The following is a 20,166-nucleotide window of genomic DNA, read 5'->3' as shown; positions in this document are numbered from 1 at the left end:
TCTGCCTTGTTCCCTGTAACTTCACTTCTCGCAGGGAGGGAACCGCCAAAAGGCCCTTGGAGCCGGACCTCAGTGTCCATGTCTGTGCTGAACAATGGGGGTGGAGATGCTCCTTCGGGTATACTAGGCCAAAGCCGTTTAGGGCTTTAAAGGTCAGCACCAACACTTTGAATTGTGCTCAGAAATGTGCACATGCACAAAAAAGTCTGTCTGCTGTACACATGCACCGAGTCAGTGCTTTATCACCGCTCCCAATTGGTTCCCTACAACCAAAACCCTAGGTTGAGAAGAAAGGCAGCTAGATCGCCTGGAAATCTTGACCTCCACCCCAGCTTTCCTGGACTTTCGGGTTGTGTGGTATGGATTTGGTTTGCTTCAGGAGAAAGACTGCAAAAGGCAACTCTTACTCTGCACAGTTTCTGGCATAGCTAGCGTCAAAAGAAGGTCCTGAGTGTTCCACCCACCCGAATGTCATCGGGGTCGAGGCTGTGCTCGCTCCAGGCTGACGTGATGCTGCTGTTCAGGTAGGAGCCCGATCGCCTCAGGTCCAGCTCGTCCTCGTACACCTCGGCAGCAATTTCCTCCCGCAAGGGCGATCCTGCATGCAGGAACTGTGGGGGGAAAGACACGGGTTGCTGAATCTCCTTCAGCAGTACACTGCCAGTCTTCCCATTTCAAGCTTGCCGCTTCCCAAAAAGCTCAGAGACTGGTTACAGAAAAAATGCCTCTCTTTCTAGACTTAGGGCCATCTGCATCTTAAGGCTGCATTTGCACTATGCTCCCCCCTCCCAGCTCATTTACTAATTATGTTTACAGAGCTGCCTCATAACAGGCGTTCTCTGCATGCCCTGCAAAACAAGTCAAAACAGCATGGTATGCTTGGATAGCTCAGTCGTCTTAAGAGTGTGGTGTCAATAATAATAATAAATAATTTTATTTATACCCTGCCAAAGCCAGGCTCAGGGTGGCTAACACCAGTAAAATTACAATGGAAACATAATGGGGGGGGGGACAAAAAAACCCCAATTTAAAATACAGGTTAAAATGCAATTTAAAAAGCAGCCTCATTTTAAAAGTAGCCCATAAATCAAAACCATAAGGGGAGGGAAGACATAAGGGTCAGACTGAATCCAAACCAAAGGCGAGGCGGAACAGCTCTGTCTTGCAGGCCCTGCGGAAAGATGTCAAGTCCCGCAGGGCCCTAGTCTCTTGTGACAGAGCGTTCCACCAAGTTGGGGCCAGTACCGAAAAGACCCTGGCCCTAGTTGAGACCAATCTAACCACCTTGCGCCTTGGGAACTCCAAGGTGTTGTCATTTGTGGACCTTAAGGTCCTCCGTGGGGCATGCCAAGGTTTCAGGTTCGGTCCCTGTTTGGGACAACTGCATATTCCTGCATTTGGGCTAGATCAGGCATAGGCAAACTTGGCCCTCCAGATGTTTTGGGACTACAACTCCCATCATCCCTGACCATTGGTCCTGTTAGCTAGGGATGGTGGGAGTTGTAGTCCCAAACATCTGGAGGGCTGAGTTTGCCTATTGCCTATGCTAGATGATCCTAAGCGTCCCTTCTGATGCTACAATTCTATGGTTCTGTGAAACAGTAAAAAGGGCAACAAATTTATTTTCTAAAAACCCTGGAACGAAAGAAAAGCACAGTTTGAAACTGAGAGACCCAGGCAGTGGGAACACAAGTCCGTCCGTCCCCAAAAGCCCTGGGTGAGTAAAAAGGGGCCTCTGCCTGGGACCATAGAGATCACCAGTTCAGAGTTTTATTTTGTAAAGCCAAGTGAAGTGTATGTTTTCAGTACAATAAACTTTTATCGTGCCCCTTCTAATGTAATGTTCTGTTTCCTTAATCAGCCAGCTGCATAGGTTCACATGCGGGGCAGGAAGTTCATGGCTGTTTGGTGGCCATTGTGAGAAGCGGGTGCTGGACTTAGATGGAGCATGGGCCTGATCCTGCAGGGCTCTTCTTATGTTCTTACTCATCCCTGTCTGTCCCCAACAGCTAGTATTCAGAGGTATCCTGCCTCTGCACAGTTTTGTATCGAATTCTGGAGTTTTCATACCTTTGGGATGAAAAGAAGTGCAAGCGTCATGGTGGTGGTGACATGCGTATGAATAAAAAACAGCAGAAGTGTCCAGTCAGGGTGCAAGGAAGGAACCATGAAAAACCTGAAGCCAGAAGTAAATGGGGTGGCAGTGCATTAGAGGGAAAAGGTGGATAGGAAAATTAAACTGTGATACATTCTTTGTTAAAATGATGGCAGGCTCATTTATAACACACACACGCACACACAGAGCAGTGTTCGGTTGAATTTTGGAATCCTCTCCTGCTGAAATTAGTGGCAGCCTTGGCAATCTTTTAGCGCTTTCTACTTTCACTCAGCACTTTGCATGTCTTGCAGGCGTACCTTAGATCCCAAACGCCTTGCAAGTTGAACATTTTGGCTCCTGAAAGCCGCAAACCCGGAAGTGAATTGTTCCGGTTTGCGAACGTTTTTGGAACCCGAACGTCCGACAGGACATCCGTGGCTTCTGATTGGCTGCAGGACCTTCCTGCAGCCAATCGGAAGCTGTGCTTTGGTTTCTGAACGTTTTGGAAGTTGAACAGACTTCCGGAAGAGATTACATTTGACTTCCAAGGTACAACTGTATCTTCCGTAGTACTTACCACAATCCTGAAAGGTAGGCTGTTGTCATTAAGCTGCTTTCATCACGAAAATGACTCAAGCGCAATACAGACGCTTTAGCCAGTTACAACAAACACAACCAAGAGAAATGTTTTTTTAAAAAACACACACACACCTCTGCAAATCAGGCAGATCTTCTAGATCCTGCCCCACTAAAAGAGGCCATGAGTACAGTACTCGAAACCTTTCAAATTAAGGGCTAAAAGCCCAGATAAAAGGGAAAGTTTTTGCCTAGCACCAAAAGAAAAATAAAGATGGCGCCATAGGAAGTACCCTAGAGGAAAGCATTCCCCGAGTGGGGAGCCACCAGGGAAAAGGCCCTGTTCCTGTGTTGCCACCGTCCTCCAGCACTGCCACAGAAGGTGCACAGGGAGAACGTCTCCCGGGATGACTGGGTCTGGGTTGGTTCACATGGGGAGAGGCCATCCTTGAGGCATTGGGGTTACTATCAATCTAATTGCAGATGCCGTGTGCTGGGGCTAAGAGGAGATTGCCTTGCCCATTGGCCATCTTCCGATCTCCTGGCAGAGGCAAGCTTTGAACCTGGGATTTCCCGGCTCTCAGCTCATGCTCAAAGCACCTACACTATGCCAAGCCCAAAGCAGAACTCCTCTGGGTCCCACTACTATGGCAATTTGTACAACCAGTGAGGCCAGATACTGCAGGGGAGCAGATTTGGGGGAAACTTGAGAAAGTTCCTAACAGTTTGACCGTAGAAATCAGGTGCTTCAGGAACTGGTAGGGTCTCTGTTACTGGAGGTGCTGCAGTAGGCTCTAAACAGCCCACTTTATCTGGGTTTGCACCCTGCATTGCAGATCCGGCCTGAGCAAGGCAGTGGGGGTTGCAGCGGATGATTTTCTACACATGCATTTAAAGCATATTCGGTGCCCATTCAAAGTACATGCAAACCCTCCGCTGCAAAGAATCCTGGGAACTCTAGTTTGCTAAGGGAATTGTAGCTCTCGGGGGGGGGGGGGGAGAACTACAGCTCCCACAATTATTTGGAAGGCAAGCCCATGTGCTTTAAGTTTATGATGTGGATCTGCTCGGCATCCCTTCCAGTTCTGTGATTTGTTCTCACCTGACAACGTGAAAGGCAGCAGAAGTTATCAGCTCGTTGTGGAGGGCGATGCCCATGTAGCGAGGCTCGTGGAAAGCGGAAGGGACCGTCCGAGTGGCATAGCAGAGAAAACTTCCCCAGAACAGGAACAGCATCTCAGCTGCACAGCGAGAGATAGGGAAGAGGAGGCAAAATGAACCATTCTCCATGCGGTAAGGTTTTTGCCGCTTGCCTCTTCTGTCCCTCTCGCCCACCCCTGCCTCCCGTGGTTATTTCCCCCCTCTGCAGACAGCGGTGACTCATTGATTTGCAGTGAGCACTTTGTGCATGCCCAGAGGTACCTGACTCCCAAGGTGCACTATGTGGCGTATAAGCGATGCAGGAGCCAGAGCCTTTCAGCTGCCTCTTAAAATGCAGCCTGGGCAAGCCCCACTCAAATTAAGGATGGGTCGGTTCTGCTGTTTCCTCACCAACCGTGACCCCACACATGCCTGCGCATCGGAGGTGGGGAACCTGTGGCTCTCCAGTTGCTGTTGGACTACAACTCCCATCATCCCTGGGCACAGACCATGCTGACAAGGGCTGATGGGAGTTGTAGTACGACTGTATCTGGAGCGCATTGCATTCCCTAGCCCTGCTGCACATCCGCTCAGCTGGACAACCGAACGTGAAATTGATTCCATCTATTGTGCATGTGTGATTTATTGGGAGGTTGTGGGGGTGACAGTTTTTTTGGGGGGAAGCTGATGGCATGGGGCTGGTAGTGAGAACTGGAGAGGGCAGGGACTGGGTTAGAATGAGATGGAAATGGGATCTGGGGCAGGGAAAGAGTGGGGTTAGGATCACGGAGAGGAGAAACTAAATATGGGGCAATAGAGACAGCACTGAGGGTGGGGTGAGGAAGAGAGATATTTTTAAAGGGATGTCAGCTGATATAAATGCTCTGTCTTTCACAATCGATCCACAAACACCCGTCGCATACATGAACAATTGATTACTGATGTTAAAATCCATTGAGGGACGGATGCCAACCTAGCTAGAGAGACAGCAAAAAATATATATAAAGGCAAAGGACCCCTGGACGGTTAAGTCCAGTCAAAGGTGACTATGGGGTCGCAGCTCTCATCTCACTTTCAGGCTGAGGGAGCCGGCGTTTGTCCACAGACAGCTATCTGGGTCATTTGGCCAGCATGACTAAACCGCTTCTGGTGCAATGGAATACCATGACGGAAACCAGAGCACACGGAAACGCCGTTTACGTTCCCACCGCAGCAGTACCTATTTATCTACTTGCACTGGCGTGCTTTCGAACTGCTAGGTTGGCAGGAGCTGGGACAGAACAACAGGAGCCTCACCCCGTTGTGGGGATTCAAACCGCCGACCTTCTGATCGGCAAGCCCAAGAGGCTCGGTGGTTTAGACCACAGCGCCACCCACGTCCCATTAGAGAGAGACAGCATGCCTCTACCGGGTAAAGAAAAGAGACTCCTAAGATGAAACCACCCCCACCCCCATAATGGCTGGAACGCTGCTCAGTCTACAGGTTATGTATGATTCCAGGCTGTTGATGCTGAAGGGGACTTGGCAGAAGCAAGCCAAACATTCATGATCGCGGCAGCTTGCTTCCTGGTTTTTGTCTACTGTCACAGGAGGAAGTGAACCCTGGCAGACCTTATGGGACTCCCCAAAGAGAGCAGGACCGGACCAAGGGGAGCCTGCATGTGGCAGAGAAGCCAGAGGATTAGGGGTCCTCACCCACAACCATCATGTAGTCCCAGCGGTCGTGGTCACAGATGTAAAACTGGAGGCCCCTGGTGGTCTGGGAGCGGACCACCAGCGGGATGTTCTTTTCTATGTTCTCCAGCATCCCGACAGTCCAGGCTGCTAAGAACCAAAGCACCAAGAGCAGAATCAAGGCCAGCATCTTCAGCACCCGGCCGCTGGACATGTAAGGAACTCGCTGGGCCGTACGGGAGAGAAAGACCTTCAAGACCCTGTTGGGTAGAAAGGGAGAGGTGGTCTGAGGAAGAGGAAGGTGACGATGATATATATATATATATATATATATATATATAGATATATATATATATACATACACACACACAAATGGTGTTGCTCAAGGGAGAAGTGGTCGTAGCCGACCAATGTTGGAACCAAACCACCTTCGACATTGATCACTGGGTGCTTCCAGGCAAACCTGTTTATTGAGTGACTCATCCTGATTTACAGGGAAATCAGACAACATTGGTTATTTGATGGGCATTTGTTCCAGTTTGTTTGCAGGGGGGTTAGACGCTGCTGCATCAAAGCAGATGTCATCCCACACTTTCCAGGGCATTTCCTCCCCTTCTAATGCTTTTAGTGGATCTACTCTAAGTATGGCTGCCACCGCATACAACCCATAGATTGCATCCAGATGTACATACAGTGGTACCCCGCAAGACGAACGCCTCGCAAGACGGAAAACCCGCTAGACGAAAGGGTTTTCCGTTTTGGAGGCGCTTTGCAAGACGAAGTTCCCTATGGGCTTCCTTCGCAAGACGAAAGCCCATAGGGAAATCTCCGGGACAGCGGGGAAGTGCCTCCGCTGTCGCCCGCCAGCATTTTAAAAAGCCCCGGGACAGCGGGGGACTTCTCCGCTGTCCGGGGCGATCTTAAAATGCTGGCGTGCGGGAGCGAAGCCTCCGCTGTCGCCCGCCAGCATTTTAAAAAGCCCCGGGACAGCGGGGAACTTCTCCGCTGTCGGGGCGATCTTAAAATGCTGGCGTGCGGGAGCGAAGCCTCCGCTGTCGCCCGCCAGCATTTTAAAAAGCCCCGGGACAGCGGGGAACTTCGGGGGCGGGGCCGCGAAGCCTGGGCGCGCTGATCTCAGCGCGCCCAGGCTTCGGCATGCCGGCAACTCTCCGCAAGCTGCGGCAGCGCTGCCGCTGCTTGCGGAGAGGTCCGCGAACCCTGGGCGGACATCTTTTGAAGGCAGGGGGGGAGCAAAGACTTTTGCCCCCCGCCAGCCTTCAGAAGAGGTCCTGGACCTCTTCTGAAGGCCAGCGGGGGGCAAAAGTCTTTGCTCCCCCCTGCCTGCCTTCCCGGGAGAGCGGAGAAACGCAGCACGTTTCTCCGCTGTCCCGGAGGGCTTTTGAATGCAGGCGGGGGGAGCAAAGACTTTCGCCCCCCCCCCAGCCTTCAGAAGAGGTCGGGGGACAGACTGTCCCCGGACCTGGTCTGAAGGCGGTTTCCCTAGGAACGCATTAATTGTTTTTCAATGCATCCCTATGGGAAACCGTGCATCGCAAGACGAAAAACTCGCAAGACGAAGAGACTTGCGGAACGAATTAATTTCGTCTTGCGAGGCACCACTGTACTTTTTAACGGCGAGTTTGCTTCGGCAGCACACTTGCCGGCTTTTGGTCAGACATGCAATCTTCTTCTGGGTTGAACTTACCCTTCCTGTTTGTTGCAAAAGCTAGTTAAATACAGCACTGATAGGCTGGGGATTGATTGGTTTCCTCTCTCCTTCCTGAGGCTGCTTTTAAAAAAGTTTTCCTTTTTTTAAATAAGAAAAGCCCACTTTTTTTTTTAAGGAGCAGGTGAAGATGAGTACCTGTTTAACTGAGTAAATGTACATTTTGGGCATAAAAATAAAGATGGGTAACCCATATGAGGAGAGAGGGCAAAGTAGACCACCAAATCTACAATCAATTTGTTGGCCTATATATAATATCCATCAAATGGGTTGCAAAGGCTCAAGCCACGAGGGAAATGGGAAAGTCAGGCTCAAGCCACGAGGAGCAGAGAGAAGCCAAGTTACAGGGAACCAGGCAGAGGGCCTTCTCGGTAGTGGCGCCCTCCCTGTGGAACGCCCTCCCACCAGATGTCAAAGAGAACAACAACTACCAGACTTTTAGAAGACATCTGAAGGCAGCCCTGTTTAGGGAAGCTTTTAATGTTTGATGCATCACAGTATTTTAATATTCTTTTGGAAGCCGCCCAGAGTGGCTGGGGAAGCCCAGCCAGATGGGCAGGGTATAAATTATTATTATTATTATTATTATTATTATTATTATTATTATTATTATTATTATTATACAATTTGCCCTGATTCACTTTTATACCTATATGCACTCTTACCCTAGTTTAATAGTAATTCCCAGGGAACTTTGGAAAATGCTGTTCTATGTGGAGGCCAGGGCCATATCAGAATTTGCAGCACTCTTGCCAAATCACAATTCCCAGAATTCTTTTGGGGGAAGCTGAGGTGGTATAAAGGCCAAGAAAGACACACTGTGTAGCTATATGAATTACCCAGATCTCTCTGACTAGAGTCAATATGCTGGGCTAAAAGGGTCTGGGCCCCAAATGTTAATTTTTTATGGTCCTTTGTTTTCTTAAGCCCCTGGGGATCAGAGTGAATATTGCAAAGCAACCCCCTCTTTTGGAAAATAAAGGCAAAAACAACACCTGTCGTGGCCAGTGTCCCTCAAGGTAATCCTACCTGTACAGTTTGAGGGTGATGGTTCCATAGACAATGGCGAAACCCAGCATGCGCACCCAGCGCAGAACAATGCAGCGGAAGATGCTCGGTTTGAAGTAGAGGATAAACACCTGTATGAAAGGAGAGGCCAGGGATGTCATGTACATCAGGAGGACCCTTTTAACAAAGCGACACTGGTCCACATGCATACATTCGAAAGGACACTGGCTTTTTGCATAGGGCTCCTCTAGCCAGAAATCCGTGGAAACATAGAATTGTAGAGTTGGAAGGGACCACAAGCGTCATCTAGTCCAACCACCCCTGCAGTGCAGGAATCTTTTTGCCCAATGTGGGAATCGAACCTGTGACCCTGAGGTTAAGAGTCTCATGTTCTGTCTCTCTTGCGAGAGTTGCAAGAATTGAATTGGATCATTTGGTCCGCTCTCCTGGTGGGCCAAAATTTACCTGGGTGATCTCTCCCAACAATGTCTGTCTCTAGAAAAACCAGAAACCCTTATTTTCCCATTCAACTCAAACCTACAAACGTTTTCAACTGTTTGCAATTTTCTTTCACATAGAGTATAAATTTGCTCCAGTCCTTTTGAAACAGTTCATCACGCCGATTCCGGATCTTCCCCGTCGGCTTTGCCAACTCCACATATTCGACCATCTTTATCTGCCAATCTTCCAATGCAGGAAGCTGATTTACATATAAGAAGGTGAATGCTAAAAGACGGACATAAGGTAAAAAAGTGGATACAGAAATGTGAAGAAACTGGTAAAGTTGTGTGGAAGTCAGTTAGAGGGAGGGAAGGAGGTCGATGCTTTATTTAAGCAATGTCTTAAGTTATGGATTTTTGATTTTTGATATGGAAATGTAATGAAACATGGAAAACTTAATAAAAATCATGTTAAAAAAAATCAGAAGCCCAATATTAAGAACATGACAACTGGCCCCACTGGGTCAGGAAGAGGCCCTTTGGGGAGAGAGGGGCAACAGTGGAAGAAATTGTTCCCTGGCCTCACCTGTTAGGAGGACCAGATCAAGAGTGACAAAGAATACACTCCCCAGCTGAGAAAACAAGGGTGGCAAGCTCAATCTCTCTCAGACTCAGCTTGCTCTCTTTGGTATTGGCTAGTTACATACCCCGAGGGCTTTCACAATCTCCATCCTTTGCTGTCAGCTGCCAAAATCCGTTTCTGTGGGTTAATGTAAAACTTCTCAACCTGCAGGCTGTGTTTTTCATGGCTAAATAGCCACCAAGGGACAAGGGCTGCATATATTCCATGAAGGGCAGAAATCAGCTTGGGGGACATAGAACTCAATGGCTTGAGAAACCCAGGTTTGTTGAGAAAGCCCCAGCAAGTTTCTAGTCCCCAAGACTGAGAAAACCCAGTCTGAACACATGCAGGCGATACCCAGGGAAATCTCAAGAGGCGGGACAATTTCCAATGGTCAGTGGGTAGGGTTTCAGGGCCCTGCAAAGCTCTTCACCTGCCTCGTCAGATTCCCCTTCTTCAGCGGACGAGGTGGAGGACTCTGAAGTCAAACTGCATGCAGGACCAGTCCCAGAAGCATGTCCACAAGGTAGGACCATGCAACATACACAAGTATGTGCAAATGTTATATAAAGATCCTCTGTTTCCAATGAGGCATTTCCTTTTGTGGAGGGCAGTTTATTTATTTATTTCATTTATACGAATATGAGGCTGGGACAGAGTGACCGGCCCAAGGTCTCCCCGTCAGCTTTATGGGCGAGTTGGGATTTAACCCCTGGTTTCCCCTATCGCCTAGCCCAGCACTCATAACAACTGCACCACCCTAGCCACCCTAAACTCAACCCATTAGGTATCCGAACCCAGACACTCACAGGAAAGTAGAGCAGGAGCGAGCCGAAGAGTATCATCTCCAGAAGAATGACTCCCGAAGCTCGAATCCTCTAGGGGAAGAGAGATGAACATAAAAGGAGGAGCAACCCAAGGCTACCAAGGATGGTGGCTTTGGAGACAGCACAAATGTTCAAGTTAGAAGACGATGCTGAGCAGGATAACGATGGTGAGGAAAAGCAGAGGGCCTTTTCGGTGGTGGTGCCTGCCCTGTGGAGTGCCCTCCCATCAGATATCAAGGAAATAAGCAACTATCTGACTTTCAGAAGACATCTGAAGGCAGCCCTTTATAGGGAAGTTTTTATTGTTTGATGTCTTACTGTGTTTAGTTTGTTGGAAAGACACCCAAAGTGGCTGGATGTCAGGCTCCAGGGGCTTGGCTCCCCACCCCCTTCAGCTGTTGATAAGCAGGACAAAGCGAAAAGAGCCCCTTTTGCTGACCACAGCAAAAGAACAAAGCATCCATTCTTGGAGTGAAGGTGCTCCTATTTAAGCTTCCCTCCTACTCCCCCTCCCCAAGTTGTCTCCATCACTTCCCACTTCTTGCAACCTGCTCTCACGACCACTGAGCCTTCTGCGTAGCAACCTTATCAGCTCTGCTTGCCCTTGGAGAGAGAGGCTGGATACTTTCCAGCAAAGGGGAGTCAGTTATCTCTCTCTCTTCCTGTTCTGCTTCTCCTAGCTTTTCCCCCACTCAGCTCTGCCCAACTGTTGCTTTCGAACTATGTCCCTCTACAAACCAAGTCTCTAAATCTATACTGCTCCATTGTTCCTGGGCAGCTTCAGGATCCTGGCCAGGAGTAGGAAGAGGGGGAGGCTCCCACCATTCCTCACCAGAGCTGTAATCCTCAGTCTGGTCTCTGACACGGGGGCAACCCAGTCAGATGGGTGACATGTAAATTATTATTATTATTATTACAGTGGTGCATCGGGTTACAAACACCTCGGGTTACAAACACTTCGGGTTACAGACTCTGCTAACCCGGTAGTACTTTGGGTTGAGAACTTTACCTCATGATGAGAACAGAAATCGTGCGGCGGCAGCGGGAGGCCCCATTAGCTAAAGTGGTACCTCAGTTTAAGAATGGTTTCAGGTTAAGAACGGACCTCTGGAACGAATTAAGTTCGTAACCAGAGGTACCACTGTAATTATTATTATTATTATTATTATTATTATTATTATTATTATTATTATATTTTATTTTATGGCAAAGTAAGCCAGCGACAGCTAATGCTTTGGCCCCTCTCCTATTCCTGTCCAGGGCCTCTTTAAGTGCAAATGCAGCTAGTTCTTCCCACTGGCCATCCCTGCCCTTACCTTGCTCTTCCGGAAGTGGTAGGAGATCAGCATGCTAAAGAAAACAGCCAGCATGCAGAAGGCCTGGAATGCCAAGACGGCAGCCCGCAAGGACCAATCTTCCTGGATCAGACAAGGCGTGCCATCCGTGCAGGTCGTACATCCTTCGCGGCATGGGAGGCACTCCAGCAAGCTCTCGGAATCTGTCGCTCCATTCCGGGAAGCACTTTCTCCTGCGGGCAGGGAGAATGAATTACGAAAGGAAGCGTGTTAAAAAATAGTGGTTTGGAAGGCTCCCAGGAGGAAAAGCAACCATGCCTCCTTTAATACTTGGGTGTGGGGGGAGAGAGATTGGAAATCTAGAAAATGAAAAAAAAGTCTGTCTAGGAGATAAGGATGGAAAACAGTGGCAGAGAATCTCTCGTCCTTCCTGGACGGGAAGGAAAAGTAATGAGTATCTGATGCCTGGACTGAACATTGAGAAAACATCAGCAGGGCGAGGAATAAATGGATATCACCCTGGATTGAACATTGGACTATTATGAGGAATACTTGCTGGCACAACCTTTATCTATCTATCTTTCTCTTCCTACTCTGTTCTTATTCTTATCTTTCTCTCTCTCTGCATTCTGTTATCATGTCTATTATTATTTTACCTTACTGTATTTGGGTAAGAATTGCATGCAGATGAAGGGGATGTACAGTTTGAAGAAGCCTGTGTGAGAGACAAGGAAGGGAGATCTCTCAGCTTAAGACGCTGGGAGGAGAGAGGAATGCAGCAGCCAGAATGGTAACTGGGAGTGGCCGCCAAGACCATATAACACCGGTCCTGAAAGACATACATTGGCTCCCAGTACGTTTCCAAACACAATTCAAAGTTTTGGTGCTGACTTTTAAAGCCCTAAACGGCCTCAGTCCTGTATACCTGAACGAGTGTCTCCACCCCTGTCGTTCAGCCCAGACACAGAGGTCCAGCGCTGAAGGTCTTCTGGTGGTTCCCTCCCTGCAAGAAGTGAGGTTACAGGGAAGCAGGCAGAGGGCCTTCTTGATACTGGCGCCTGCCCTGTGGAACGCCCTCCCGTCAGATGTCAAGGAAATAAGCAACTATCTGACTTTTAGAAGACATCTGAAGGCAGCCCTGTTTAGGGAAGTTGTTAATGTTTGCTGTTTTATTGTGTTTTTAATATTCTGTTGGGAGCCACCCAGAGTGGCTGGGGAAACCCAGCCAGATGGGCGGGGTATAAATAATAAATGATGAAGATGATGATGATTAGAGGAAACATCTTCCTCTGTATGGGACAAAAGCTAAGATTTATTTGTGAGAGAGGATTCTGTATTTTTCTGTCTTGTCTTTTTATTATTCTTTGTGTAGATTAGCTTGTCTTTTATTCTGTTGTGAAAAGCATTAATAAAACTTTGCCGTCGCCCGCCCCCAAGATTCCCAACCCCCTGTTTCGTCAAGTTCAGCAGAGATTACCTTGTACATTCCTGAGTGCAATTCTACTTTCAAGGGTGTGTGTGCATAGCTGTTTGTTTCTTTCTGTATATTTTAATCCTTCACCTGCCTTTCACCCTGCATTCCCAAGGGGTAACCATTTCAGATACAACAACAGTTTTAAAAACAAAAAAATTACAATCACAAAAAATAAGTAACATAAAATAGGGAGGATCTTGAATATATACATCTCAGGTGTCACAAGGCCAGGATAAAGAGGTACCTCTTCAGCTATCACTGACAACTGTATCATGAAGTTGCAAAATGCACCTCTGTCAGGAGTAAATTCCACAACTTTGGGGCTGTCACAGACAGTGTCCTCTCCTAGGCCACCCACCCCCTGAGTTTTTGAATGGTGCTTCAGTGCACTGCCTGCACATCTCCTTTCCCCCGCTAGGATCTGTTTGTGCAAGGTTCACAAAAAGCCATATAAGTGCCGCTACCTACCGTTGTTAGATGACGAGAAAGTTCTACTTGCCCTGTAGAAACCTGGTTTGCACTGACAAAGGTATTTTCCAAGAACGAAACCCTTGTTTTCCTGCGGGATGCACTGAAAGATGGAATGCAGAATTGTGAGTTAATCTCTCTCTCTTTCTCTCCACATTTCCACACCAGTTTTCGGGGGGGGGGGGGGAGTCATGAAAATTCTTCAGTCTTTTCGGGCAAATTTATCCCAATGTGCACATATTTCTATGCATTTTTGCCTGATATAGACGACTTCTTCTTTTGCAGAGCAATGTCCCCTAATATAATACGCTTTAAATGTTACTTTCATTAACGTATGCACACTTTACCACAGTATACGTACTTTTATACACATGACTTGGCTGGACAACTGCATTTCATAAGAGTGAATTTGGAAGAAGGCTATGCTTGTGATTTGTGTATTATATCAGTGAATTAGGTAGGTTTGCCTTCAAATATGAACGGAATTTAATTTCTCCCTCCTCTCAAGTGATCATTTCAATACCTCTGTCTGAGGGTAGCCTTAAAATATTAAGAGAGAGGAGCATAGGTAAGCTACTTTAAACTGAGTCAAACCATTGCTCAATCTAGCTCAGTGTTTCCCAAACTTGGGTCTCCAGCTGTTTTCCAACTACATTTCCCATCATCCCTGGCCCTGCTAGCTAGGGATGATGGGAGTTGTAGTCCAAAATCAGCTGGAGACCCAAGTTTGGGAAACACAGACTAGCTCAATTTTGTCTACCTGGAGATGTTGGGGATTGAACCAGCTGTGGTAGAAGGTCTTGAAAAGCAGACCCTCTACCGCTGAACGACATCTCTTCCCCAAAGCCCCAGATTTGTCCTCCTTTATAATCCAGGAGACCTTCTCTTAACCTCTCGTCAGATTAAGTTAGAGATAAGTGAATTGAGCCTCATCCAAGGCACTCCTGTTTTCTGCCACCCACAACTCCTTCTCGCTACTCTGCTGGTGTTGACATGCCACCCCACCTCTTCTGGACACCAGTGGTTAAACATTTAAGCATAATAATAGCCAAATGCTGAATGGCCAAATCCCCTTTTCCTAAAACCTAAATGGATCACTAATGCCGCAAAGCGCACACTAATCCCTTGGGAAGCAGAACGCAGCCAAAAGGACACGGCAAATGTGACCAACAAACGAGCGGCCACAGGGGCAAGCCTCCTAGGGCTTTTGACGCCAAAAGGACCCAGAAACCCCTTAAACCCCACACAGCAGGAGAAGATACGCTAATTCAGGAAGTGGGGCAGCGTGGCGGAAAGAAGGAAGGTGCAGAGAGAGGTAGAGAGACAAAACCATCTGTGTGTTCCTTGGGAACGGACTCTGTGAAATTCCTGCATTTGCAAACGGACCTTTTCCTGTCACTAGTTTCTAAATCAAGTTTCGGACATCGGAGCATGATAAAGCCATGGGAAAGAAGGAGACAGGCTGATGCTGAAACAGAGCTTCGCACATATTGGGAAGTTTTGTACAGTGGTACCTCGGGTTAAGAACTTAATTCATTCTGGAGGTCCGTTCTTAACCTGAAACTGTTCTTAACCTGAAGCACCACTTTAGCTAATGGGGCCTCCTGCTGCCGCTGCGCTGCCGGGGCACGATTTCTGTTCTCATCCTGAAGCAAAGTTCTTAACCTGAAGAACTATTTCTGGGTTAGCGGAGTCTGTAACCTGAAGCGTATGTAACCTGAAGCATATGTAACCTGAGGTACCACTGTATTTTGGGATTTTGAGCGTTTATCTTTTTTTAAAAAAACAACAACCGAAAAACCAAAACAAAACCCTTATGCATTGTGGGTCGTTTGTAAAAGCAAAAAGAGAGTTGTGTCCAGTGTGAAAACGAATTGCAAGCCGCAAGCAATTCTATGCCACCACACTAACCTGGAGGTGTGGGGGTACAATTTGTGGTTGGGGGCAAAGCTGAGTTTGGAGCACAGAGGCCCCAAATCCTTATTCAGCTTCACCTATTTTGGTGACTATTTACATGGGTGCAACAGCCTGACAGTGTCTTACGCACCAAGTGTTAGGCAGGATGTGCTTCTATGCCATCTTTGAAGGGACGCTGTTTTGGAGGAGTGCGTACATGTTTTGGGGTGTTCCAAAGCTTACTTTGATGCATTCAGGCCCCAGTTTTTATTATCGGTTATTATTTGCAGGGAGGCATCGGACCTTGGCGGCACCTTGTGCCCAAATGCAGCCCCATACTCTCTAGGATACAACTAATGATACAACTCTCAGTTGTATCATTAAGGATACTGTGTGAAGCATACCCCTAGTTCCTTACTTGTAATTATCACCTGGGGCCATAAAGCATTAAATTGTGTAAAATCATCAGTTTTGCCTGCAGAAAACCATTGTGTATCTTCAGCATTCCCCTAGTCCTGGAGCTACGTATATGGGGTAGCCCAAATCGTATTTTGGGGTGTAGAGGCATATGAATCCTTATTAAATTTGCCGACTTTCCAACTTGTGCAGATAGGAACCAAGTATTAGCAACCATATCGCTTCTACACATCATGGCTTCTCCCAAAGAATTCTGGGAACTGTAGTTTGTTAAGGGTATTGAGTGTTGTTAGTTGTAGCTCCCTGAGCTACATTTCCTTGAGTGGCTTAACAGCCAAGACCTCTTCCTAGGGGTCTCTGATAACTGTACCTCTCTGAGGTTATACAAGCAGTTGTTATTGCACACTTTCTGGAGCATTTTCCTGTCACTTTCCTTATTGCAAAATAAGGAAAGTGACTTTTTTCAAACTCCCGACTTTTTAAAGGAGGTTTATTTTTTCAAACCCCCGACTTTTTTAAGGAGGTTTATTCAGCAAGAGTGCCAAGTTTTGCAACCTAAATTTGCCAGTGTGTGCGATTGAATCCCACTCGAAAATAGTGACAGCTTTGGGAGTGCCCCTACAGTCTACAGTATGATCTTTCTAACATCTATGTAGACAGGCCTAAGTGCTAAAGAAGAGGAGTTGTGATGGCCTGGGAATCGGATTCAGAGGCTGAACCTGAGGAATCCCAGCCTGCACAGGAGTCCCCGCCTCCGGGACCAGCTGAGCCGGGGCTGGGGCTTGAGCCTGAAGGGTCCTCACCTGTGCCAGATCCTCAGGAGCAGACACCAGCTGAATCTGCTCTGGCTCTGGAGGTGATTGAGGACCCATTGCCTGCAGGTGCTCCACTCTCAGCCCCGTCAAGGGAAGGTGAGGTTGCCTCTGGGTCCAGTAACCCTCCAGCCTCTCCTGAGCTGCAGAGGCTCAGGGCAGAGAGGCGGAGGGAACTAAGTTCTCGCAGGAGGAGTGCTCGCCTCCAGGCCAGGAGAGGTGAATCACCTGTGGACAGTGGCGTAGCGTGGGTTGTCAGCATCCAGGGCAAGGCAAGTAATTTGCATCCCCTAACCCGTGGGTTTGCGCCCCCTAACTCTAACCCCCAGATGTTGCGGCCGGTGCGGCCGGCCCCCCCTGCACCCCCCACGCTACGCCACTGCCTGTGCCTGTGGACCAGGATCGCCCTATGCTTCGGGGCAGATAAAAGCCAGCCCGCCCAGTCCCAGGTTGCGGGAGCAACATTGCTGGTAACCTGTTCCTGCTCACACCCTGTCCTGCTCTTCTGCCAGAGTTCCTGACCCCACCCGACTCCTTGCCTTGGACCCCGCTTCAGCCTTGACGGACAGCCTCCATACCACACCCTCAGCCATGGACTGGACTCGGACCACGCCGCACGGTAACCCCCCGGGACCAGCACAGGAGTAAAGCGATCACAGTAAGAGGAGTGTAAGATGAATTTAGTAAAGGCATTATAGAACTATTGAGTGCTGATTTCCTTGTGTGGCAATGTACAGCGGGGGGCAGGGAGGGATCAATTGCTTGGTCAATGCATACATCTTGTTGAATTCACTGAGTGATGCAGAGAGACAGCAGCGCTTGAGGCAGGCAGCAATGGCAAGGGAGTAGGAATGCTGCAAATATCCATGATTTTCTGCTCTGAAAACTATATATTTCCCATTTCCAGCAAAGTGTCCTGGCAGTCGGTTTAAGCAACACGAATTTCTGGTCTGTATGGTGGAAATCACAAATCCACTTTCGCAAGACCCAAGCAGCAATGGGAACGTCTATAGTGATAGAAGGCAGGTTTTGCATATAGCTGGAGGGCGGAAGAGGCCCAGACCAAATAAACAAGCAAAATGGTACTGGAAGTGTGGACCCTGTAAAGAAAAGCATATCGTATTGATTGCCTAAATTGGGACGCGGGTGGCGCTGTGGGTTAAACCATAGAGCCTAGGATTTGCCGATCAGAACATTGGCGGTTCGAATCCCCGCGATGGGGTGAGCTCCCGTTGCTCGGTCCCAGCTCCTGCCCACCTAGCAGTTCAAAAGCACGTCAAAGTGCAAGTAGATAAATAGGTACCTCTCCGGAGGAAAGGTAAACGGTGTTTCTGTGCGCTGCTCTGGTTCACCAGAAGTGGCTTAGTCATGCTGGCCACATGATCTGGAAGCTGTACGCCGGCTCCCTCGGCCAATAAAGCGAGATGAGCGCCGCAACTCCAGTGTCGGTCACGACTGGAGCTAATGATCAGGGGTCCCTTTACCTTTACCTTTATTGATTGCCTAAAACAAGATGCGTCACCATGGCACGTGAACCCAAGTGAAAGTTGCACCTCTGTGGCAAGCAGTCATTGGACTAAGGGGACTAGGCTGGTCCCCTAAATGTTCCCTTGGTACCTCCTTCCCAAAGCACAGGAAACTTCTGCCCAACTTAGGGAGGGAGGTGCAAGGTTACAATGGGTCCAAGATCCATTCTGCCATCTTCCCAAAGCCCACCCGGTTTTCAGAAGTAGGCAGGAGGGCTTTGGCATCCTGTCAGAGCCCTGGCAACACTTTCGCAAAGCCTGGGAAGCTTCTGACGGGCTTTGGGATGGAGCCTCGATGCTCAGTGTGAGGCGTCAGGACGTCACAATGTCACACGAATGACATCACCCCCACTCGCAAGCCGGCACCTCTGGCCCTAACTGTTTCCCTATGAAAAATTTCCCTGCATGCCACCATCGCACCTCTTGACCCAGGAGCTGCTTCTCCTGTCCCAGATTTGCAAGAAAGGGCTGCTTGTCTGGAGGTTCTAGCAGGGGAGTGCAGCTATCGTATACCCTTGACCGGAGAACGGTACGCTCCTTCTATCTGGGATGGTCGAGCGCGCAGCTTCGGGAGGGACACACATGGAGCGGGGAGGGAGGGAGGGGACACCTGCCTAGCCAGCCAGATCAGCTGAATCAACCCTGGCGATCAATGGGGTGACAGATGTCGCAGCCAGATCACCCTCACATCCTTTGGGGAAGGTTCTCAGGCAGAGTGGAAGGAGAAAGAACTTGCCCATGTGAAGACCACCTGGTGGAAACCCTTACACATATGTTTCTTAATTGTAAACTATATGCTGATCTCCGCCAGCAATTTCTAGATCAACTCTGTATCCCCAAATGGAAACCAGAGTTGGAGGTCATACATTTTCTATTACTGGGGAATGATCAGGAGCTCACCAAGTTAGTGGTCAAATATCTCTATTTGGTTTTTTGTCGTTGAAATACACTGCAGACGTCTGATCTCCCTGGAGACGTAGAGATGTGACCATAGACTGCTCTGCCTCTTTTAGCAAATGTTTTGTGCCACTGGGGAAGTGGTAATTCTGTGTTGATTTGTTTTGGATGTTTGTATGTGATGCCAATAAAAGGTTTGATGATGATGAAGAAAGGGCTGCGGCTTCTCAATGGTGAAGGCACCCTGCACATGCTCAGAGGACTCATGTTGCCTCTTAAGCTGAAGTTCAGTAGCCTTTCAAGGCACAATTCAAGCAGAGATGCAAAGAGTTAGAGCGGCTAATGCAAGGCTCCGATGAACATCAGGGGTGCCAGTTTGGATAAAATATTGGGTGGCAGGTAAGCCCCGCATAATCAATCACATGGTGCGGTGCATTTGAATGGCAATGCCCATTAACTTGGGGGGGGGGTCCTGGCCCCCTCAAATATTTTACTGGGGGGTCCGAAGACCCCTTGACCGCTAGGAGTTGGCGCCTATGATGAGGATGGGATTGAGGTGGGATTTGAAGTAGGAATGGGGCAGAGTTCCACTTCAACTGCAATCCTGCTTGTACACTGAGATTCAGCTCAGGGTGGAAATATTTCTGTTATGGCCTCAGGACCTGCCTTATTCTGACAGGTTGCAGTCCCATTTCAGGGTATAGAAAGCACAAGCAAATAACATTGAATGCTCAAAACAAAGTGTGTGTGTGTGTACATATATGTGCATATATACATATGTGTATGACTGTATGTATACTGTATATACACATGTGCGCACACTGTGTACACACACTGTATATACACATGCACACACACTCTTTACAGAGGCATTTGATGGCTCAAAGAAACAGTTCTGGGTAACCCAGAGATCCCTGGTTGAGACGATGCTATCAACTGCTTTCTAATGTTTTTATAATGTTAACTGGCTTTGGAATATTATGATTAACATTTATGTCCATAGCACCATAGCACTATAAATATACATGGCTCTGTGCAATTTTTTTTTTATCTACTCTGAAGGGCGTACAGTCTAAAACGATGAATAAACAATACAATAAAATCAATGGTTTCAAATGCACAACTCACAAGCCAACATTTTAACTGTTTTTATTAGGCTTTCTAAAAAAAATCAAGAATTGTTTCTTGACATGTTTGCTGCCCTGGGCTCTTTCAGGAGGAAGGGTAGCATATAAATTTAATGAATAAATAAAGATGACATAATTGAACC

General features: G+C 48.1%; 1 protein-coding gene across 1 annotated transcript in view; it reads right to left on the bottom strand.

The window, feature by feature from the left end:
- The window catches only part of GPR179 (G protein-coupled receptor 179), a 46,860-nt gene that overhangs the window by 7,980 nt on the left and 18,714 nt on the right, over window positions 1-20,166 (bottom strand). Inside the window, exons 3-10 of the mRNA XM_028702995.2 lie at window positions 13,349-13,451; window positions 11,428-11,639; window positions 10,094-10,162; window positions 8,244-8,353; window positions 5,510-5,748; window positions 3,777-3,915; window positions 2,071-2,176; window positions 465-611 (exon numbers count right to left, since the gene is read on the bottom strand). Coding sequence (XP_028558828.2) covers window positions 465-611; window positions 2,071-2,176; window positions 3,777-3,915; window positions 5,510-5,748; window positions 8,244-8,353; window positions 10,094-10,162; window positions 11,428-11,639; window positions 13,349-13,451 — 1,125 coding nt within the window. The remainder of the gene's footprint in view (window positions 1-464; window positions 612-2,070; window positions 2,177-3,776; window positions 3,916-5,509; window positions 5,749-8,243; window positions 8,354-10,093; window positions 10,163-11,427; window positions 11,640-13,348; window positions 13,452-20,166) is intronic.

The sequence above is a fragment of the Podarcis muralis genome, chromosome 13 (genome assembly GCF_964188315.1).
Source record: "Podarcis muralis chromosome 13, rPodMur119.hap1.1, whole genome shotgun sequence".
Classification (NCBI taxonomy): domain Eukaryota; kingdom Metazoa; phylum Chordata; class Lepidosauria; order Squamata; family Lacertidae; genus Podarcis; species Podarcis muralis.
The sequence above is the reverse complement of the archived record's forward strand: the minus strand, read 5'-3'. Positions and strand labels throughout refer to the sequence as shown.